This window comes from Abramis brama (assembly GCF_963993115.1).
Source record: "Abramis brama genome assembly, chromosome: 21".
NCBI classification, from domain to species: domain Eukaryota; kingdom Metazoa; phylum Chordata; class Actinopteri; order Cypriniformes; family Leuciscidae; genus Abramis; species Abramis brama.
In genome coordinates, this window is record NC_139983.1 from 33,318,907 (window position 1) to 33,343,551 (window position 24,645).

A 24,645-nucleotide genomic window follows, 5' to 3' on the forward strand; every position below is an offset into this window, starting at 1 on the left:
GAGAGATAGAGAGAGAGAGTGTGTGTGTGTGTGTGTGTGTGTGTGTGAGAGAGAGAGAGCGAGGGTGAGTGTGTGTGTGTGTGAGAGAGTGTGTGTGAGAGAGAGAGAGAGAGAGAGAGATTGTGTGAGAGTGAGTGTGTTTGAGAGAGAGAGAGAGAGAGAGAGGTGTTCAGAGAGGAGTCTGTTGGATGTTAAGCTGTTATTTGTTTTATGGACTCAATGTTGAAAATGTAAAACATTTAAAACACTGTTGGCAGAAGTGAAAAATAAATAATTTTATGAAGTTACAATTTTGTTTGATTCCATGATGTATTTTACTGAACATGAGTATTTACAATGCAAATCCAAATTATTGTAATTTACTGACAGTTACTTATATCTTGTCTTTTCACTTTATTAAGATTAGATTCTGCAGGTAAAATTACAATAATAAGGTGACTTGACTTGGACTTGACTTGCCCAAGAAAAAAATACTTGGGACTTACTTGAGACTTGAAGGTTAAGACTTGAGACTTGCACATGTGTGACTTGGTCCCATCTCTGGAAGAGAGTGTGTGTAGTATAAGTGTAATCTGGACATTGTCATGTTGTCAGTATCATGTGACCTTGATAATGTAATAAACGCTTCGCTGTCATTCACAAATCCTCTTCTGTGGCCTCGCGATCGTAAAGAAGAAGCTCAAGTAGTAGATCATGATCCAGGTACTTTCGCCAGTCATTTTTACCAGTCAGACGGTGATATTAAAAAAACAAATTCAATACACCTTATTAATAATGCATAGGCCTACTATGTACAGGCAAGAGAAAACCATAATGAAAGCATGTTGTGTTCATATTCTGGGCTCATCTGCTCGCCTATATTTAATACACATACTGAATTTGATTGTTTAATGTGAGTTTTAGTACATTAAGGTTTTTTTTACGTTTATCATTTTAGAGCATCCAGCTGTTTAAACACTGCAGCTGGTTCTGTATGTGGATCACAAGCGCCCAAAACTTGCATTTAACGATTTATTAATTACAAAACAAGTGCATATTTACGCTCTTGAATACGAGCTAAATGAATAAACACAGATACTAAACACAGACATTAAGACAATAGATTTAAGAATATTAAAAGAGGAGGGGATTGTAAATACACCATTCATGTCAGTTTCTTAAAAGGATTTAATGCTGATTAATGTATCAAACAACCAGTCTTTGTACTGAACAATGGCGTGTCAGATGATGTCTTTAAAACGTGTTGGGGGATTTTACATTCGTGCACTTAAAGTGGGTTTCCGTTACAGAAATGATAATGTCAATCTCACTTCAATGCATTGTTTACCTCAAACCTCAGACAAAGCGACGTTCACTGCATGCATGCCCAGAAGAGGAATCATTGGCATCATCTGAAGCTCAGGCCAGAATTGGTGCACTCAAAGAAATATGTGCATTCAGACATAATTCACACACTTTAAAGTGCTTCTTATTAGAATAAATCAATGTGAAGCGACTGAAGAGCACATGATATACCTAGTTAAGTTAAACCGGAGAACTAGCTAAAGCAAATGAGCAAATACATTGAGAGTCGCTGTGGCTTTGAAGCTTGATTTTTCAGAAAGATCACCAACATGAAACTTCACATGAATAGCACTTCAAAAAGTCCTTTCGGGGTTTGTGGTGAATGATGCATCTAATCTGAATAAGGAAACGACACTTTCCATTGCACTTTAATAGACACTTTATAACAGAAGTTAATTTCTTTTTTAACAAATTAGTTTTTTATAAAACCAAACCAAAAAAAAATAATAAAAAAACATTATTATTGGATGTCAAAACAACCCCATTACACATTAAGCAGAAGTGACAGTCACGCACAATAGCCACAGATCACGTGTTATAGTCTGCGGGTTAGTTCGTTGATGCAGTTAGACAACAGTCAGACATTAGAAACTGAACGCCTGGCAAGAACGGTGGATAAATATTTCCCCAAGCAAACATAACTCAACACCGCGGTGAGGGGGCGGAGTCTGAGTGCCTGCGGCGTGACGTCATCACTTCCTGCTCGCGCAGGTATCTCGGTATCGGACACACCTGAAGCTCCGGATCTGCCACAGTTTTACTCGGAATCAGCGACACATTTCCACCGAAACTCTGGTTTAAACGACGCTTTTATATCTGGCCGATGAGGAATTACACCGTGTTTGGAGGAGACGAACTCTTATAGTGCTGTTTAATAGGTGAGAAGTTGATATGTTTAATGTTTTAAAGTGTTTAAATGACGAGCACAAAAATCTGCTGCGTTTTCCCTCAGTCGGCCTGTAATGTTTATGTTTCATTAAACCAGATATATTCAACATTACTGTGGTGGTAAATATTCGCTATTGTGTCGTATAAGAATTGTGAGTGTTTTAAGGTATCGATAGGCTATAGTTTTAACTTTTTTTAGGGGATAATGTCTGATTAATGGCGTGTTTAAAGTCTTTCTAGATGGTTATGAGAATGTTTTGTACTGTATGAATACTTTTGGTAATCTTCTCAGATTGATCTGGAGATTTACTTTACAGTCAGTTATCTCAATGTCATAACATTTCCTAGTTTACCTGATTCACCGTATGTGTGAAAAGATACTGCGAGTTGTTATTGTCCAGAGGAGAATGACTCCTTTTATATGGATTCTCTCTTATTCAATAGTCGACTTAAATATAGAAATAATACATCTAACAATACAGTGCTGTAGTGAGTAGGAAAAAACATATAATAATGTAGCATAATAGATGTTTTCGAAATAGTATTTTGCACGTGAAAATATATAGATGCCTTAAAAATTGTGGGTTTGCTTGTATTAGGATGATCATATTTGGTGGTCTGTGGAAATTTAAAAGCTTGAAACCCCCAGCTATTATATAATACAATACATTTTTTATATATATATTTTATTGGAAGTTTTGTTCTTTATTGGAGAGTGACTCATTGATTTTTTATGGATTTAGTCATTGGACTAGCTGTATGTATAATATAAATATTATTTGGAAGTGTTAATGTTGAAAGTTTTCTTTTTTCAGATTAATCTTTAATAATTTATAAAGAGATTTGACTGGAGGTTTTGTTCCTTTGGAGAATGACTCCTTATTGATTCTTTATGGATTTAGTTATTCTACTAGCTATAAAATTAATATTGTTTGGAAGTTTTAACGTTTAAAGTTTTCTCTTTCTGTTCAGATTGGTTTTGAATCGTTTATAAAGGGATTTGACTGGAGATTTTCTTCTGTTGGAGAATGACTCCTTATTGATTCTTTATGGATTTAGTCTGTTAAAACTACCAAATATATATATATATATAAATATATATATAAATATTTGGAAGTTTTAACGTTTATATTTTTTATATTATATATAAATATTTGGGAGTTTTAATGTGTAAAGTTTTCTCTTTCTGTTCAGATTGGTTTTGAATCGTTTATAAAGGGATTTGACTGGAGGTTTTCTTCTGTTGGAGAATGACTCCGGCTCGGCTCTGGTTCTTCTGGACCGCGGTGGTTCTGCACATCGTTCTCCATGCGTCTCCATCAGAGGCTCAGGATCAAGGGAAACCCTGCATGGAAAGATTCAGTAATGGCAAAGAGGATTTCGTGTTGAACACGGATGAGTCTGTGAAGGAAGGAGCCACATTCCTGAGTTCTCCTCAGGTGACCCGGGCTGAAGACTGTGTTCGGGCTTGCTGTAATGATCCAAACTGCAATCTGGCTCTGATGGAGCACGGTCAAGATCCCAAAAGCATCACCTCGTGCTTCATCTTCAACTGTCTGTACAAACAGACGAAAGTCTGTCGCTTTGTGAGGAAGAAGGGCTTCAGCAACTACCTTCTGAAGTCTGTTTTTAAAGATTACCTCGAGCAAAAGATTTCAGGTAAGAGGAAATCGTCTTACAAGTATGTGGAGATATTACATTTATTGTACAGTTCAGTAGTAAATTAGTAAATTCTGGATTTCTGTATATATTTGACGCCTGTTTTTGACATTTATTTTTAAAGAGTACATTGAGCAACAGGTGCCAGGTAAGGAAAATCATCTTAGGCGTGTCAAGAAATCTCTTATATCTAGTGTTTTTTTCAGGATTCAGGATTTTTGTATGTAGTGTTTTTGGTCAAGTATGTTTTAAAACTTACTCCTTGAAATACTCATGCATGTCCAGACCTGCTGAGATCCTCAGAAGCGTGTCATTGTTTCATATTCAAGCCGGTTGTAATAACCAGGGGCGTAGGAATTAATTGATAACAGTCATATTGGGGAGCAAATTAAGTGCAGTTTTCTGTGTTGACTGACGAGACGTACAAAAAAATTGATTATTTAATACTCTTTAAATAGCCAATAGTGTTTAGTTTACATCACAGCTGATTTGACAAACAGAGGAGTGCAAGATCAATAGTTTTGCTGTTTTTCTGGGAGAGAATGACTGTAAATTAAATGCACACTTATATGACAAATCTTATATCACGATATGAATAATTGTATTTCTTGACAACGATATAGTTATTTAGTGCTTTAAATAAAGTTTTTTGACATAAGAATTGATTTGAAATTTCATAAATCTCATTTCCAATTTCAAAATCACATAAAGTAATGCTAGCCTAACTAACATAAGTTAAAAAAAAAATATATATATATATTTTTTTTTTTTACAATCTCACTAAAGGCAAGTCAGTGATAAAATAGGAGCAAAGAAAATAATTACAAGCAATAAAATTGAACAAAGACACAAATTAAATAGACCTACGTGAAAAACTTTAAGCACTAGAAATAAAAAACTACAATAGAGCAAAGCAGGTTTATTAGGCTGCTGTCACTTTAAGAGCGAATGCACTGATCCAATATACTGATACACATGCGCTTTCTTTCTCCACCATTTACGTCCACTTAAGACATAAACGACTGTGTTTACGAGGATACAAAACGCAGGCATTTTGACGTGTGTGTGTGTTTGCCTAGAAGTCTAGGTGCTAAGTTCAGTTCTCACGCTGTATGAGCAGCGGCTTTATGTGCGCGCATTTCTCTCAGACAGTGCACGCATATACCAAAATGAGTCTGTTATCTTGAGCTTGAACGGTTTAAAATTAAGGCTTAATAACGCATTCAAACGATAAGCTCTCGAGACGGCACAGAACGGCAACGCCACGTCAGCGTAACCGCGAGAGATGATCACCCAGAATCTCTACCGGTTGACCGATTTCGTCCGGTTTATTATGTATACCGGTATATCGCCCACCCCTATGCACACTTATTTTCTCATGTTTTTGGAGTACAGCAGTTTATACAGAAATCGACTAAAATTCTGAAAAGTCGTATCTTGATTTCATAGTCTTGATGATCTGAATGCAGAAACCTGATGATAATGATTGCTGTTGTGTTCCTGCGCCCCTGGTTCAACCGTATAGAATCGCATCTTGTTTAGGATTGATATCTTTTAGTCTTTCAGTTCCTCTGCATGTCTGACACTTAAAGTAACACGCCGACTTTTTGGGACTTTAGCTTATTCACCGAAGCCCCCAGAGTTAGACAAGTCCATACATACCCTTCTCATCTCCGTGCGTGCCGTAACTCTGTCTGACGCACCCACCGCTAGCCTAGCTTAGCACAAAGACTGGAGGTAAACGGCTCCAGCTAGCATACTGCATCCAATAAGTGACAAAATAATGCCAACATTTTCAAGTTATTGACTCATGTGACCTTGTTATTTGTACACGCTGTGACTATACAAATCACAACATGTAAATAGGAAAATGTTGGCGTTATTTTGTCACTTATTGGGAGCAGTATGCTAGCTGGAGCCGTTTACCTCCAGTCTTTGTGCTAAGCTAGGCTAGCGGTGGGTGCGTCAGACAGAGTTACGGCACGCACGGAGATGAGAAGGGTATGTATGGACTTGTCTAACTCTGGGGGATACGGTGAATAAGCTAAAGTCCCAAAAAGTCGGCGTGTTCCTTTAAATCACACTTTATTAGTTCTCTATCGGCTGATCTTCAGCATACAAGATCAAGCTTGCGTTCTCGCTATCATTCTTGGCATCTTATGCAGTTCCCATGGCTGTTGTTTCATGTTGCATAATGTTTCATGGCAGCAGTGTTTTGATTTCTTGCAGACGTGGAGGACAAACCTCCGGTTGCAATTGCCGGGCAGGACCGAGTCGTTCAACCACAAGAAGATGTGGAGTTAAACGGCATTCAGAGCAAAGACGATAAAGAGATTGTGAAGTATGAGTGGGTGCAGGTGTCTGGAGACACGTCGGCTATTATGAAGGTGTGTCTGCGCTGTTATTTATTACTAAGAGTTCATTATATATATATATATATATATATATATATATATATATATAATGCATCAGATTAGACAGCTATAAATTCTGACAATGTATTTGTTTTTTATTTAGATATTTAATTAATGTACAATTTCTTCTTTCTTGTTGTTGTCAGAAAGGGCAATTTAAGGATTCCGTGACCGTCTCCAATCTTTCTCCCGGGATGTATAAGTTCCGACTCACGGTCACAGATGACGCAGGACAGACGGGCTCGACCGAGGTCTCGGTTTTGGTCCTGACCCCAGAACAGTCACTCCGTGAGTACATGAAAACGCAACAGGAGTTGTGTATGTTTGCTTCATATATTTATTTGCTTTTTAACTGCAGGTGGAATTTTTCTGCTGAATATATCAACATAGATAATATACAAATTGTAGAGCATGTACATTATATGCACCGAACAATTCATTTCTGGAAAAAATTGCACTAATTAAAACAGATCTGTTGAGGTCTGTATGTTTCCGCCAGGGAATAAAGAAATAAAAAAGGCAACTGTGACGTCTCACAGTTTAGACTATAGCTTACGATTCTCTGAATTGTGAGATATAAACTTGCAATTGTGACCTATACGGTCTAAATTGGGAGTTATAAACTTGTAATTGCGAGAAAAAGTCAGAATTGTGTGATGTAACATCGCAATTGGGAGTTATAAACTCCGAATTTTGAAGATATAAACACATAATTGCAAGAAAAAAGTCAGAATTAAGTCCAATTTTTGATATATAAACTCGTAATTGTGGGTAAAAAAGTCAGAATTGTGACATATAACATTGCAATTGAGTTATAAAGTCTGAATTATGAGATATAAACTCGTAATTGTGGGGAAAAGAGTCAGAATTCTGATATATAAACTTGTTATGAAAGAAGTTGTCAGAAATCTATTTTTTTGACCGAAACTGAAAATGATAAACTCTTAATTTTAAAAAATGTGAACAGATATCCAGTTTAATATGTTGAGGACGGCTGCCTTTGTATATTGTATGAAGTGTGATGTTCTTGAAGGCCGTCAGAGTTAATATTCATTTCTATATGCATCATCACTTGCTATAAAAATGAAACCGCTCATTGCTATCAAGTTCTGTGAAGAGCGTTTCTCAGTCATTCAGTCTGAGTTCTGTTGACCTATTATGAGTTCTGGTCCAACAAGTTTTGAAGTGACCTTAATTAGTTGCCGGAAAACATGGATTAACCATTTACCAGGATTTGTCAAACAGTTTCGTTCTGTTAACCCAGAATGTTCTGGTTTTCTCAAACAGTGCTTTCTTTTAATCGCAGCTCGACTAGGTTGAGTTATTTTGTCTAAACCATCAGAGATTTCATGATAAATCCTGGACGTGGCTCAGAGGTTTTAGACTGGTAATCGATTGCACGATGTTTTCTAGCTTCAGCTGAAACAAGAAACCATCTGAGCTGTGTGTGGCCATTTTCTTGAGTGTTTCACAAACAGGTACGGCAGGTTTTGCGGTGGGAGTTTCACAGAGAATGAGGACATTCTCGTCATCGAGGGTTTGTGAAGCTGTCCTCATGAGGCTTTGACCAAAAATGTAAATCTAAAATCCTGAATTCAGACGATCATAGACAAATTAATTCTATCAGTTTGAATTCAGAACCGATATTTACATTATTCATGTTGCATTTGTGTTTTCAAAGCGCAGGAAACGTGAATAAACTATGTAATGTGTAACGCATTTAAATCATAAGTCATTAATTATTAAAAAGTTGTCTGTTCACAGTTACTGATTGTACCAGATTAAAGAGTTAAATGCGTGTTTATCTGAAGCAAATCTACAGCACTGTGGTATTTATCTCCTTTCATATTTTCCGCTTGTGTAAGTGGTACTTTTAGTTCTGTGTCTGAGTAAGCATTCATATTTCACATAGGTTGTGTGTTCACACACACACACACACACACACACACACACACACACGGTTGAATTCCTGAAGGAACACATGACCGGCACTTTTATGATGATGTGTTAGAAAAAGTATGGACGGTTTTTTTTTTCCGTTTTTTTTCTGCTACACAATAAAAAAAATGTTTTATATCTCATAATTCTGACTTTTTCCTCCTAATTGTGAGTTTATATCTCGCTGTTCAGAATTTATAACTTACAATTATGAGTTTATATCTCACAATTCTGTCTTTTCCGCAATTATGAGTTTATATCTCAAAATTTGGACTTTGGAGCTCACAATTGTGATGTATTTTCTAAAACTATTTTCTATTTGCACAACTTTTTTCTCAGAATTGTGAGTTTATATCTTATAGTTTTGACTTTTTTGTCAGAATTGTGAGTTTATATCTTACAGTTTTGACTTTTTTCTCAGAATTGTGAGTTTATATCTTATAGTTTTGACTTTTTTTCTCAGAATTGTGAGTTTATATCTCATAGTTGTGACTTTTTTTCTCAGAATTGTGAGTTTATATCTCATAGTTGTGACTTTTTTCTCAGAATTGAGTTTATATCTTATAGTTTTGACTTTTTTTCTCAGAATTGTGAGTTTATATCTCATAGTTGTGACTTTTTTCTCAGAATTGAGTTTATATCTTATAGTTTTGACTTTTTTCTCAGAATTGTGAGTTTATATCTCATAGTTGTGACTTTTTTCTCAGAATTGTGAGTGTATATCTCATAGTTGTGACATTTTTCTCAGAATTGTGAGTTTATATCTCATAGTTGTGACATTTTTCATAGTTCAGACTTTATAACTCGCAATTTAATTTAAAAGAAATGTGATGTGAATGTGTAGGCCAAGTATGGTAGCCCATACTTGAAATTTGTCCTCTGCATTTAACCACTCCATGTTAGTGCACACACACACACACACACACACACACACACACACACACACACACATATATTGAGAATTGAACCCACAACCTTCAGGTTACCAGTCAGACTCCAACCATTATTGGGGCAACTGGGGCAGTTGTGGCCTAATGTGGCCTAATTTAGTTGTGGCCTAATTTAGTGTCCTAAAAATCTGACTTCTCTCGCAATTGTAAGTTTTTATCTCGCAGTTCAAAGTTTATAACTTGCGATTCTGACTTTTACATGTTTTATTGACCAGACAGACACTAGAACCAGTGGCACAAAACATGTAATTTCAGAAGACTTTGAATATTGCATGCAAGTCATACGGACTAAGTTATGATACTTCGTTTTCTGTCAGGAACAACATAAGAGCAAGTAAATGAAAAGAGAATTTTCTTTATTTGACATTGCAGGCCTTTAGAAGTGAATCAGCTTATTCTGTTCAGTGCAAGTCAGCAACATTTGTTGTAAATGTTGAATAAACGAATGAATGGTCTTCCTCCGATCAGATCACTGTCTGGTGCCGAAGAAGGAGGGTCCGTGTCGAGGCTCTTTTCCACGCTGGCACTACAATGCCGCCACTGAGAAATGCGAGGAGTTCAAGTTCGGAGGCTGCAGACCGAACAGCAACAACTACCTGACGTTCAACGAATGCGAGAACGCTTGTGACAAAGTTTCAGGTATTGTTCTTTTTTTTTTTTTATGGTCACGTTTACAAACAGATGCTCATTAATTACAACAGATAAAACTTAAATTTTCACTGTGCAGAGTGGAGCCATAAATGGTAATAATAGCATAGCTAAAAATTATATATATATATATATATATATATATATATATATATATATATATATATATATATATATATATATATATATATATATATATATATATATATATATATATAATTTATTTACTAATTATTAATTTATTTACTAATTAAAGTATAATGCAAATGATTGTTATTGTGCATAAAATGTATACAAGTGTTAATTTATTTAAACAACCAAATCTAACATTTAATACTATAACTATAGTTATGTAATACAAAAGTTTTTATCTTAACTTTTATAGGTTTTTAATTCACTTGTGACTTTCCCAAAAAATAATAATAATAATAATTTGCAATAATCATAATTTGCAAAAACTAAATAAATAAAAATACTAATATATATATATATATATATATATATATATATATATATATATATATATATATATATATATATATATATATATATATATATATATATAAAAAATAATAATAATAATAATATTATTATTATTATTATTATTATTATTATTATTTTAGTTTTTGCAAATTAGGACAGGTAATGGTTAAAATAATGTTTTTTTCAGGCGGCTTTACCTTATTAAACTGCATGAAAAACATGCATTGCTTAATACGTTTCAACACAAACTGTGAAAACTAATAATAAAGCAGCTGCGTGTCATCAATGGCTCATTCAAAAGTGCATTAATCATTTATTAATGTGCATAATCATCTCTTTATTTCAAATGTTTTGTTTGTAAAGTGTGTCTGTGCATTCTGTTTTTTGTTTTAAATAATAAATGACACTTTATTTGCCATTTTTGTTGTCAAATGAAATCACTTAAACTAATTTTTAAGTGTGGCTTTTCAAAATATCTTTATTTTACATTAAATATTTTCTTATTATTGCAGTTTCTGGTCCTCCATCTGGAAGATTAGGACCGATCCATGATGGTAATCTTGCTGATTTTTTTCAATGCCAGTATGCTATTTAATTTTTATTATAAATGTCTAAAGTGAAATCCTCTGTTCTGAACTCTTGCAAACACACACAGTTGAGCAGTGTGACGTGGCTTGTGGTCCTGAACACTTCACATGTTCTAGTGGATGTTGCATCGGAAAAGATTTCGAGTGTGACGGAGAGAAGCAGTGCAGCGACGGTTCGGACGAGGGCGAATGCGCCAGATGTGAGGATCACTTTCATCATTACTATAAAAACAGATTATGCACTGAAAAGAAAAGTTTCTTGCTCAGTATTTTGTCTTGTTTTACAGTACAAATATCTAAACATTCTTAAATCAAGATACATTTAAGCATTTATTAGTTTCAAAAAACAGTTTTATGTGTGACTGATGAGGCTATTAGAGCTGCACTATTAATCGCAATGAAACCGCATGCGATTTGGCGAAGGCTGAGATTATTTTATGCGCAGTTTTCCCTCTGAACACCAGAGGGCGTCTCACACACACACACACACACCCCACAAATCCCTCTGAACACCAGAGGGCGTCTCACACACACACACACACCCCACAAATCCCTCTGAACACCAGAGGGCGTCTCACACACATACACACACACACACACACACACACACACACACACACACACCCCACAAATCCCTCTGAACACCAGAGGGCACTCTCTCACACACACACACACACCCCACAAATCCCTCTGAACACCGGAGGGCACTCTCTCACACACACACACACACACACACACACACACACCCCACAAATCCCTCTGAACACCAGAGGGCACTCTCTCACACACACACACACACACACACACACACCCCACAAATCCCACTGAACACCAGAGGGCGTCTCTCTCACACACACACACACACACACACCCCCACAAATTCCTCTGAACACCAGAGGGCGTCTCACGCACACACCCCACAAATCCCTCTGAACACCAGAGGGCGTCTCACACACACACACACACACCCCCCCACAAATCCCTCTGAACACCAGAGGGCGTCTCACACACACACACACACACCCCCCCACAAATCCCTCTGAACACCAGAGGGCGTCTCACACACACACACACACCCCCCCACAAATCCCTCTGAACACCAGAGGGCGTCTCATAGGCTTGGCGCGATAGTCGGTGTTACCGGTGTTACACGGTGTTCAGTCGCAACACCGGTTTCATCACTTGCCCACCGCAGCACCGCAAAAAATTTTTTTTAAAGCAATTACGCAGTATCCGTATTTTCTGTCACCAGTTGACTAGCGTTGTATGATCACGCTCAACCATTCAAGCGCGACAAAACAAGAGACCGCGCGCTGTAAGTCCTGCCTATTACACACGCACACATACATACACACACACACACACGAAAAAGACGCGCGTCAGTATCGAGTTCTCTTTTCGCCCTTGAACAAGGATTAGTATACCGGTAGCCTAATAATCATGAATGCACTCTCTTGTGTGCATGAATTAATCTTTTAACACATCTCCGGCGAACTTTTCACGCAAAAGAAAAACTCATAAATCGCAGTGAAATTCATGTGGCGTTTCCTGTTGGAACGAGGTTGTTCGTTAAATTCACACGAGCTCTAAACGAATGCGAGACTGCTGCGATTAGTCAAAATTTATTAATGAAACAAAATCAGAGGGAATAGTTTCTTTAATGTATTTTTTCACCGGTTGGCCGGTCACACGGCTTTCATAGTTTTCAGTTAGGCTAGTGCGGAGATTCCAGCTCTTAAGAGCGTTCTCTATGTGCAAGGTTACGCTCGTCACACGCCGCAATTCCACGCGCGTTTCCCAAAAATGCACTTAACATGAATGCGCGAGAACGCGTTCCTGCTACTTAAGAGTCGCTGTCCATTCGTGAAGTGATGAAATGTAACCTTACATGGTGTATTCTTATTCTTTTTAATAAACGTTTTATGTTTAATATAAGCGTTTGCGTTTTTCAAGAATAATAACGAACCCACCATTCAAACACTGTGGTTGAATCCGAAATCGCGCTCTATACCCTTAAATAGGGCGTTATTGTTCTCAACATGATCTCAAGCAGTGAAAAATAGAGGACACTGACAACGCGCGGAAAAGACAGGACCAATCAGGTAATATTTAATATGAAACAAAGTCTCAACTTTCAAATTTGATCAGTCAAATATAAAATAGGCCTACCGTTTTTTGGCTCTTTAATGTGTTGTGACAGATTGCCTCAGTTAAAGCCAAGTTCAAATCCACCGAAGTTAATCAATAACTCTTTTGACTGCTTTGTCGCACAAAAATGGTGGAATTTGATTGGTCAGATCGCATGTCAATCAAACTCAATACGAATGATGAATTGACGCCATGTAAAAAAAAAAAAATAATTACATCACTCTAACACCCCCCACGCCCACGATGAAACCGGTAATACCGGTGTTGTCACAAGTCGATTAACCGGTGGGAGAATATTATCACCGTCACATCTCTAGCGTTTCACATACACACACACATACACATACACAAACACACACACCCCACATATCCACCACATATCCCATTGAACACCAGAGGGCGTCTCACACACATACACACACACACCCCACAAATCCCTCTGAACACCAGAGGGCGTCTCACACACACACACACACACACCACAAATCCCTCTGAACACCAGAGGGCGTCTCTCACACACACACACACCACATATCCCTCTGAACACCAGAGGGCGTCTCACACACACACACACACACACACACACCACATATTCCTCTGAACACCAGAGGGCGTCTCACACACACACACACACACACACCACAGATCCCTCATCCCTCTGAACACCAGAGGGCATCTCACACACACACACACACACCACATATCCCTCTGAACACCAGAGGGCGTCTCACACACACACACACACACACACACACACACACACACACACACACACACACACCACATATCCCTCTGAACACCAGAGGGCATCTCACACACACACATGCCCCGCAGAAGTACGATAACACACATCATACCAGGAAATCCCTATCGGCATCACACTCTCTGAATCTGAATAAACAGAAGATTGAAACGCTTTGATTAATCACGACTCATAAACACACACCACAGATCCCTCTGAACACCAGAGGGCGTCTCACACACACACACACACACACCACAAATCCCTCTGAACACCAGAGGGCGTCTCTCACACACACACACACCACATATCCCTCTGAACACCAGAGGGCGTCTCACACACACACACACACACACACACACCACATATTCCTCTGAACACCAGAGGGCGTCTCACACACACACACACACACACACCACAGATCCCTCATCCCTCTGAACACCAGAGGGCATCTCACACACACACACACACACCACATATCCCTCTGAACACCAGAGGGCGTCTCACACACACACACACACACACACACACACACACACACACACACACCACATATCCCTCTGAACACCAGAGGGCATCTCACACACACACATGCCCCGCAGAAGTACGATAACACACATCATACCAGGAAATCCCTATCGGCATCACACTCTCTGAATCTGAATAAACAGAAGATTGAAACGCTTTGATTAATCACGACTCATAAACACACACCACAGATCCCTCTGAACACCAGAGGGCGTCTCACACACACACACACACACCACATATCCCTCTGAACACCAGAGGGCATCTCACACACACACATGCCCCGCAGAAGTACGATAACACACATCATACCAGGAAATCCCTATCGGCATCACACTCTCTGAATCTGAATAAACAGAAGATTGAAACGCTTTGATTAATCACGACTCATAAACACACGACTGCCTTATTCTGTGTCAGAAGCTCATCATCTCCCAGGAGGAGCTCAGCTGTCCTCATGAAGTGAGTCTGGAGGAAAAGCATGTTATTAAATGTCGTCTTTTGTTGGACATGAGGTTCATAAATGCGTCTCATGTCTGGAAAGATGTTTGACGCGTGTTGCTTTCTCAAATGCACAATATAAGTGACTCAAACTCACAGTTTCAGACGGAGCTGCGTTTACTGAGCCGTACGTCACTGACAAGCTGCACATAACACATAATAATCACAGCCTTTGCCATTTCATAATCGCGTGCGATTACATGTAAAGTGTGTTGAATCGTTCAGCCCTGAATGGACTTGTTCTTCTCTTTACGTTCAGTGAACAAAAAGTTCAGTCGATTGCTGGAAATTCCTGTGGACACATCCAAAGGTGACTTTATATTTCATTTTCTGTTGTGATTTATGCAAATTATGCAAAACATATTTATTGATGATAATTTTATCTTAAACTTCATTCCCTCTTCGATTCCTTCCCTCTTCCAGCTCACTGCGTGGAGCCGCCGGTAACGGGAAGCTGTCGCGAGAGCCTCACCCACTGGTACTACAATCCGTATGATCAGCTCTGTAGTCGTTTTAACTACGGCGGGTGTTACGGAAACTTGAACCGCTTTAAGACGAAGGATGACTGCATGAGTTCGTGCGGTTCAGTGACCGGTGAGTTTGAGATTTAAAGGGATACTCCACTTTTTTTGGAAATAGGCTCATTTTACTCAAACAGTTGAGTCTTACCGTTTTCTAATCCATTCAGCCGAACTCCGGGTCTGGCGGTACCACTTTTAGCATAGCTTAGCATAGATCATTGACTTGGACAGGACCATTAGCATCTCTCTCAAAAAAATGACCAAAGAGTTTAGGTATTTTAAGTATAGTTCCTAGCCATATCAGCCTAGAAAATCGCAACTTTACATTTTCCGTCGGTCTTAGTACACGATGTAACTACAGAAGAGTCAAGTTTTAAATAGGAAAAATACCTAAACTCTTTGGTCATTTTTTTGAGAGAGATGCTAATGGTCCTGTCCGATTCAATGATCTATGCTAAGCTATGCTAAAAGTGGTACCGCCAGACCCGGAGTTCGGCTGAATGGATTCGAAAACGGTAAGAAGCTGATTTCATCAATCCCTCTTATTTAAGTTCAGGTGCAAATCAAATCAATTCACTGACTCTTTTCTCAAAGTGCACCAGATTGATGATTTTAACTTTCAAATGCACTACATGTTCATCCCCCTCCAGAGGAACCAAAGTCTAACAAACAAAAATCCTGTGGGAAACACAGACTGTTTTCTGTTTTCTCTCCTGCAAAACTTCATTCCCTGTTTATATTATTATTTCAGAGTCTGACGTGTTTGCCACACGTGGACAGTTTGAGAAGCAAGAAGGCAGTAACGACACAGGTAACGCCTCTTCATAAATGCATAACATTCATGCTTTTCTTTAAAAGATGAACATTGAGAATCATGTTGCTCAGATAATATCTTGTTTAAATGTAAAAAGTTGCACTAAAACCTCGTTAATGCAAGTTTGCATTACATGCATGTCTGTGTTTTCTTAGACATGCAGATATTTATGGAAACCGGTTTGTGATTTTATGTAAAAACTTCATGAGTATAAAACATATTTTAATAGTATGTCCTTTTAAAAATAATATTAGACAACATTTTTATTCAGAAAATCTATAAATGGATATTTTTAAAACGTTTTCTCCTGGAATAATTGTAGAATTTCTGACAAATATTAAATTGAAAGATTCCATGTAAATATTGTTATTACTGTCGTTACTACTGGCATATGTCTGATTTTGTATATTTCCGTGACTTTTCCGTGCATGGAAAACACAAGATTTTTCCACTATCGTGGGACGTTAAAGCAAACATAACCACAAATAAGCAAACTAAGACCAACATGAGCATAATTTAGGAGTAATATAAAACATATATAAGATGCACAAACATTTCACTAAATCAACACCTCATCATTTGTTAATCAAAGCGCTGTAAGTCCAAACCTATGGAAGCTTGTTTCCGCCACAGAGTGAAAAATAAAAAAGGTAATTGCGACTTTTTAATCTCACAATTCTGACTTTTTTTCTCACAATTGCGTGATATAAAGTCGCAATTGTGTTAAGTCAAAATTGCGTGATATAAAGTCAGAATTATGAGATATAAACTCGCAATTGCGAGAAATATACTTGAAATTCTGACTTTTTTTTCTCACATCTCGCAATTTTTCATATCTCACAATTCTGACTTTATAATACACAATTGGGAGATATAAAGTCAGAATTGTGAGATATAAAGTCGCAATTGCATGTTATAAAGTCAGAATTGTGAGATATAAACTATTCTGAGGTAAAAAAATAAAAATAAAAAAAGTCATTTTTTTTCCCCCTTATTGGACTTTATATCTCACAATTCTTAGAAAAGATGTCAGAATTGCAAGATATAAACTCACAATTATGTGATATAAAGTCAGAATTGCGTGATATAAAGTCGCAATTGCGAGAAAAAAAGTCGCAATTTAAATTTAAAGATGCAATTGCGACTTTATTTCATGCAATTCTGACTTTATATCTCACAATTCTGACTTTATGACACACAATTCTGACTTTATATCTCACAATTCTGACTTTATAACACGCAATTCTGACTTTATATCTCACAATTCTGACTTTATAACACGCAATTCTGACTTTATATCTCACAATTCTGACTTTATATCTCGCAATTCTGACTTTATATCTCGCAATTCTGACTTTATATCTCGCAATTCTGACTTTATATCTCGCAATTCTGACTTTATAACACGCAATTCTGACTTTATATCTCGCAATTCTGACTTTATTTCACGCAATTCTGACTTTATATCTCGCAATTCTGAGAAATAAAGTCAGAATTGAGAGATGTAAACTCGCAATTGTGAGATAAAAAGTCGCAAATTATCTTTTAAAATGTTTTATTCTGTGGCGGAAACAAGCTTCCATAGAAACCTTATCAAAGTTCAGGTTTCGTAGACAAATATTCTCTTTATCAGAGACGCACTTTTACATATGCGTGTTTTTTTTTTAAAGAAAATTGTTAAATTATTGTAAACAATGTATTGAATTGATTGTAATCATAATTATTTTTTAAACTGAAATACCATTGATTGCATTGAATATAGCCATTGCTCCTGATATGGCGTTAAATCATAAATAAGTAAATAATTAACAGATGTTTAGGGATTGTTTTGCATGCATTGATTCTCCACTGATCCAGATGTGCATGATTGACACGCGTCTCTTCTCTCCTCAGCTGCCATTGCGTTCGCAGTCGTTCTGGGCTTCGCCATCGCGATCCTGCTGGTTGTTATCGCATGTTGCCTCGTGAAGGGAAGGAAGAAGCGTCGGAACAAACATCAGCAAGTGGCGGTTAACGGCGGACACGTTCACTCTTACGTGGACTCGGAGAAACTCGTCTACAACAGCACAACCAAACCCATCTGAACTGTGTGACGTGAAACATGAATTTGTATATGCATTAATTATTTTATTTCTTTGGATTAAGCTGTTTGTTTTTCAGTAGGCATGCTGGTAACAAGGGAGTTCGGTGTGTTTGCATTTGGTTTGAAAAATTTTATTACCAGCGACTTTTCAGAATAATTGATTTACTCGTCTTATTTCTTACTTGTCTTTTGCTATATATATAATAGCTTGTTGGATTTCACTCAGGGGTGATTATGTTGCAATAGCATATACTAAAGCCAGTTTTTAAAATCCTAACCATGATTGCACAAAATATATAAACATTCTTGAGCCATTTACTTTTTAGTTTGCAATACGATTAGTATAATTAGTTTGTGTTTTCCGTGTGTCTCCAATGCTGCCTCTCGACGGTTTATCGTAAACATTGCATTGCTATTTAGAAATTCGTTACATATTTTAGTATGCTTTAGATCCTAGATATGGCTCTTTATTTGTTATTTGTATCCATGAGCCACTTTTGTTTTTCTTTTAATGTTCTTTTTTATTGTTTTTTTTTTTTGTAATAAGCTGAAATTACCATTATAAAAGACATTACCCCACAATCCAAATTTGTACATAGGTTTTTTAATGCGTTATCTATACTGATTTCTAAACTGCTAATCTCGGAAGGCCTCAATAAAACTATGTACAGACTGAGTGTGTGGATGTGTATTTATTTCTCATTTTTCTCATTCAAGTGTTAGAAACGGGAGGTTGTGATGTAATATGACCTGCAGGTGGCGCTATTGACTCAACATTAGTCCTACAACCATTTCTTATGGGTTAATTTTACAATTTTTGTTCTAATATATGGCTAATTAATTTACAAAACAACAAACAAATAAAAGTGTATGTTTTAGGGCGAAGAACATTTCCTTCCTTTTTAAAAAATATTTTTATCAAATCTTAATCACACTACACATTCAATCATCAGGACGGCATTTTTGTTAAAGTTTCTTTGTTTGCAGAACCTCTTATATCATCCCTGATATATGCAAATCCGCCACAGCAATCTCTAAAATCAATATAAACAGTATAGAAGCCAATATAAGTCCTTTGATATAAATATAAATATATAAATATTCAGTAGTCGCAGTCTGCTGTGATTGGTCCATCCTCATGCAGCGCTGAGAAAAGTAAAACGTACCATGTTACTCATAAAACCTTTTCTTATTTAGTAAAAACGGCATTGGATGAATTTCAAATCAATTTTAATTGTTCGTGCTCTCCTTGTGCTTTGTTTTGAGGGAAATATATGGCTGTAAAAATATTTTACAATATGTAGACTTTTTACATTTTAGTTTATTTTATTTTAGTTACGTTTTATTTTATAGTCTTAATATTCTTAGAATATAATTGTTTAATTAAGTTAATTTTAGAAGAAGTACCTGAAATACAAATCTGTAGTCATCATCGAAAATGATTGGTCCATCCTGACAGCGCTGTGAAAAGTAACACTCACCGACAATCATCCGTTAGTCATCATCATCGAATGTGATTGGTCCATCCCGACAGCGCTATGAAAAGTAACGGACCGTTAACCGCTCTTGCTTCTTGAGTAACCTGAACAATAACACTGAAATTATTAATAGATACCGAGTTAAATCAACAATTTGAACATTTCAAAATTGAAAAAAATTATTTACACTCATTTTAACCAACTTTCTGTCGCTAAGCCACGCCCACCTCACATCATTCCTCTGTTTCTGCGGTTGGAGTTCAGAGTGAAGTCAGTCAGTGCAGTGCTGCGTGTGAAATGACCATATTAAGTCTCTCAGACCTGCAGCCGGTGAAAATAATACATAAATAAATGTCTGCGAGGTGCGAATGAACTGAAAACGTCTTTAATAACCAGGAACTCAGTCGGTAAGTGTTGTTTCCTTCATTTAAAGATTGTTTATGATGCGAGGACGCGCGCAGAGTTCTGCAAAACTAGCTAAAGCTGTTTATAATCGTTTTCTTAGTTTTTAGTATCAGTATGTGTAAATGTGAGGAGCTCTTTGTGTGTGTTTAGTGTTTCTGCTGTCCTCGTGTCTTGTTTTGGGGAAAATATCATGATGGAAGTTTGTAGACGCGTGTTGTTATTAATGACATTTAACGTTACGTTTTAGTTAAAAAGTGCTAGATGCTAATTTGTCAAATTACTTTTAGTGAATGAGATCAAGATGGAGATATAGGCTGGAGGATGATTAAATTAGTGATTATTTATTTTTCTGCTTGTTTCTTTGCTTTGCTGATTTAATCATTACACATAAAGGTTATTTGTTTCAGTATCAAGGACCAGTTTCTGTTGTAGTTTCTGTATGGTTGATTGGAGATGAAAATGTTGTTTTTAGTTTCTGTTTTTATTTTTGTAAAACCCTCTCTTTAACCTTTATTTTAAACCCCCATTATATTCTGACCTGTAGAGGCTTTTCTTTTTCACTAAAATGCTAGTATCACATTGGACTAAAGCTTGCTGACTTGTTCACACAGGGTATGGCAACTTCCCCAAAAGATTAATATGCTTGGTTCTAGATGGATTTTAAATTGCTTGCATGTCTCTCATTATGCTATATTACCACCAAATATTGGACTCAATCGTTTAATCTTCTAATCAGCACAGGTTTTACTCAGAAACTCAGGTCAGCGAGGCCTACGATCAACCAGATCCAAAAAGAAACATCAAACTTGTGCTAATTGAAAGAAAACAATATTTGGTGGTAATAAATTATTATTTTTGACCCAAAACACCAAATTAGGGAAGTATTTTCTTGCATTAAATCCACATAGATGCAGATATGAACTGACAGCTTTTGGCCTGTTAATATTGTGCGTTCATCAGTGGTTTCTGTTTCATTACGCTCATTAAAAGTGTGTCTCTGATAGAGAGAACATTTGTCTACGGATCCTGAACTTTGATCAGGTTTGGACTTACAGCGCTTTGATTAACAAATGATGAGGTGTTGATTTAGTGAAATGTTTGTGCATCTTAAATATGTTTTATATTACTCCTAAATTATGCTTGTGTTGGTCTTAGTTTGCTTATTTGTGGTTATGGATGCTTTAACGTCCCACAATAGTGGAAAATCTTGTTTTCCATGCACGGAAAAGTCACGGAAAGTGAATAGAAGTTTTGTAGTTGAATCTTTTATGTTGTGCATAAGAAATGCTGTGATGTCTGGTTTGTTTGTGAATCAAAAAGTCAGTTCTTGTTTCTTTTCATCATTTAAAAACATGCAAGTCAGCTTCACCTGAGGGTTTATTTGGTGTGCAACTTAGTTGTCTCTACCATTTACTCTCATTGATCATTCATTCAGTTTCCCAGCGCAGCAAAGCTCACACTGTTTTTAGACGGGGTCAGGGTTTTACTTTGACCTTGTCTGGGTTAAAAGTCCCCAAGGGAACAGCGTTAGTGGGGTTATTTGTCCAAGTAGAAGTTTAACAGCTGAACGCTGAACGGAGAGATTTATGGATCTTCAAGAAGAAGCTCTTTGTCTTCTATTGTGGCAGAGCTCCAGGCGTGAAATTCAATACATACAATATATGAACCATATATTTTTAAGGCCCATATGGTTCAGTCCCATAGATATGGGGATCTCAATGTGGCTTCATGTTCAATTTGTTGAATTTTACCCAATTTCAATGGTCAAAAACCAAATGTGGGTCACTTTGCACACGGCTAACGCTTATTGCATTTACACGGGAATGTCTGAAGAATAATGTTGAAACTAGAAATGTATCTTTTCCTCTATTAAATCAGTTGTATTCAACATAAGCTATCTCTCTGAGTGCCAGAAATACACTGAAAATGGTCAAGTTGATGCACATTAACTTGCTCTCAAATGTGTATTCATTAGAATCTATATTTGAATAATTTTTAGGGATATTTAGAAGAAGGGATTTAGTTAATGAGTGCAAATACGTAGTTTTGTACGTTACCACATTGACATGCCAATATCTCTGGGATTGAACCATATATGGCTTTAAAAATGAAGATTCCTAATGAAAAGTTTATTAAGAATGAGAATTTAGAAGGATATTAAGATGTCTTTTAATACTTTTTGAGTTACAGGCAAGCAAACTTTGGAAAAACAATATTTATGGCTCTCAGACCAGTATATTCGGTGCAATTGTGTTGATATATAAAAATAAAAAAACAAGATACATTTCTACTTTCAACATTTGATGTTCAGATGTTTCTCTTTAAAAGAAAAAAGTAGACTCTGAAAATGTGCACAATTGACCAATTTACTCATGAAGCCGCATTGAGATCTCCATATCTCTGGGATTGATCCATCGAGGGCCTTTAAAATGAAGATACCAAAAGAAAAGTTTGTTAAGAACCAGAATCTAAAAGGATATTAAGATATCTTTAATACTTCTGGAGTTTCTGACATGCAAACTTGGAGTTAAAAACAGAAGAAGTGCTTTTTTCACATTTTTGAACGCTCACCGTTGACATATAATGAAACAAAGATTGCTAAAGTCAACAGATTTCACTAATAGACCTACCAATCTCTGTGTAGAAATGAAATAACGATGCTGCCATCTTTCTAAAGTCATTTTTACACCCCTGTAATTTGGCTCCAAATGTCATTTTAACCCCCTCGACAAAACAGTGAATTACTCCGTAAATACATCTGTGACACTTCATATTTTGGCTTTCTCCTTCATTTATGTATTCTTTTCGGCAGAAAAAGTAAAGATCAAAATCAATTGGAATACCGTAGTTCATAGTTCTACCATAGTACATTAAAATAAAACAAGGTATTACCATTGTACCATGTCTGAGAACACATAGTGCTATACCAAGGTGTGCTTTGGTACTTTTCTGTTGTAATTCAGATATGCTAATGGTCGTTTTTTCTCCGACACGCACTGTAAGTGGTCGACCAATCACAGCAGACTGGGCCATCTGACCAATCAGAGAGCAGAGCAGTTCTGAGAGAGGCGGAGCTTAGAGAGACTGAATCCTTGATCGGAGAGAAAAGAGCTGATCCTGTAGTGGAGATTATGAGAAAATTAAAGTGTTTTTGACCTTGGATGCATGTAAAACTATTGTAGGAGAAATCAAAACAAATTTAGGAATCTTAAAAATAGCATTAATATAGACAAGTTTGTGGAAAATGACTATTTTAAACTAAGAATTTAGAGCGTTCCCAAGATAAATAAACAAAATAATTGACCAGTTTTAGGAGTCCAGAGCCTCCGGCTGACATGAGCAGCTCGAGATCGGTTTTAAAGGGATATTGCGAGCGGATTGTGTTTGTGTGAGGTGTATTTCAAGAGAGAATCTGCGTGAAATGTGTTTCTGCTTTTCTTCAGGAAATGATCATTGACCAATTGCAGGCGGCTGGCGCGGGTCCACGAGCATGTGTGTGTGTGTGTGTGTGTGTGTGTGTGTGTGTGTGTAGAGTTTATTTATAGGCCTATAGCTTGTGGGTGTTCGAATGGGAAGATATCTTATCCCACCATCTCTACACACCATTTATAAAGACAAGGAATTTTACGGGATTCTGGGAAAGATGTCCATGATTTGTGCTTGCGTTCTGCAGCGCTGGAATACGAATACTAAATGAACACAATGTGTTTTGCATTGATCCGGTTTTGTCTAAAAATCACGTATGATCAAATAATGAGTCAAGAAAATTTGTAGTTTATATCACCTGGCTCATTGGTCACACTAGGACAAGTCTAGTGCATTGCATTGTGGGTACTGCATTCAACAAAATGACCAAATATTGGCTGATTAAAAGGCATGGTGCTATATTCAAATGACGTGCATAACTTTTATAGAGTTTTCACGTGCATAACACGAGTATTTTCAAAACCGCAGCTTTTTCTAAGTGGTTTGGCTGTTCGTCGCAGAGTCCGGTCACTGAAACCAAACTTTTTGGAAAACTCCTGCCAGGGTGAAGATTTTTAGAAACTATTTGTGACGTCAGAACCGGAACGGTAACAACCTTTTTTCCAGGCTTCTGATTGGCCAACATGGCCTTGATGTACTGTTACATTCTCTTGGAAAATATCAAATAAAATAAAAATAAAATATTGGTCCAAATTCTAAACGTACGACAGTTTCCGGAGTGTTTCTATGAATGATTGCATGCAAAAAAAATTCAGAATATTTAAATTTATTGGCATAATTATCATAAAGCAGGTAAAATGTATCTAATTTGCACATATAAAAATAATAATATTAGCCTAATGCATATTGTAATTCCCCATTTTTCTTTACATTTTCACAATTGTCTGTATTATTTTAAATGAATAGATGGAATATTTTTGGGATGCACCGCTATGAACATTTTGGGTGATGCCGATAACTGATATATTGGCCGATAAATCTAAATTCAAATTTTTATATAATTTTTGAGATCCTGATTACAAAAACAA

The 24,645-nt window shown here is 36.8% G+C and overlaps 2 protein-coding genes across 2 annotated transcripts in view; both read left to right on the forward strand.

Annotated features, from left to right (window-relative positions):
• Nucleotides 1-1,830: 1,830 nt before the first annotated feature.
• spint1a (serine peptidase inhibitor, Kunitz type 1 a) lies at nt 1,831-18,921 on the forward strand. Its single transcript, XM_084096838.1, has 11 exons — nt 1,831-2,222; nt 3,427-3,891; nt 6,121-6,278; nt 6,452-6,593; nt 9,662-9,832; nt 10,837-10,878; nt 10,980-11,111; nt 15,090-15,140; nt 15,254-15,424; nt 16,103-16,162; nt 18,059-18,921. Exons 2-11 carry the CDS (start codon nt 3,483-3,485, stop codon nt 18,247-18,249), a joined length of 1,527 nt encoding a protein of 508 aa, XP_083952964.1. The 5' UTR covers nt 1,831-2,222; nt 3,427-3,482; the 3' UTR covers nt 18,250-18,921.
• Nucleotides 18,922-19,970: 1,049 nt separating this feature from the next.
• LOC311072451 (pleckstrin homology domain-containing family G member 3) overlaps nt 19,971-24,645 on the forward strand; it is a 58,435-nt gene continuing 53,760 nt past the window's right edge. Inside the window, exon 1 of the mRNA XM_084097476.1 lies at nt 19,971-20,133. The gene's annotated coding sequence lies outside the window, so the exon portion shown is untranslated. The remainder of the gene's footprint in view (nt 20,134-24,645) is intronic.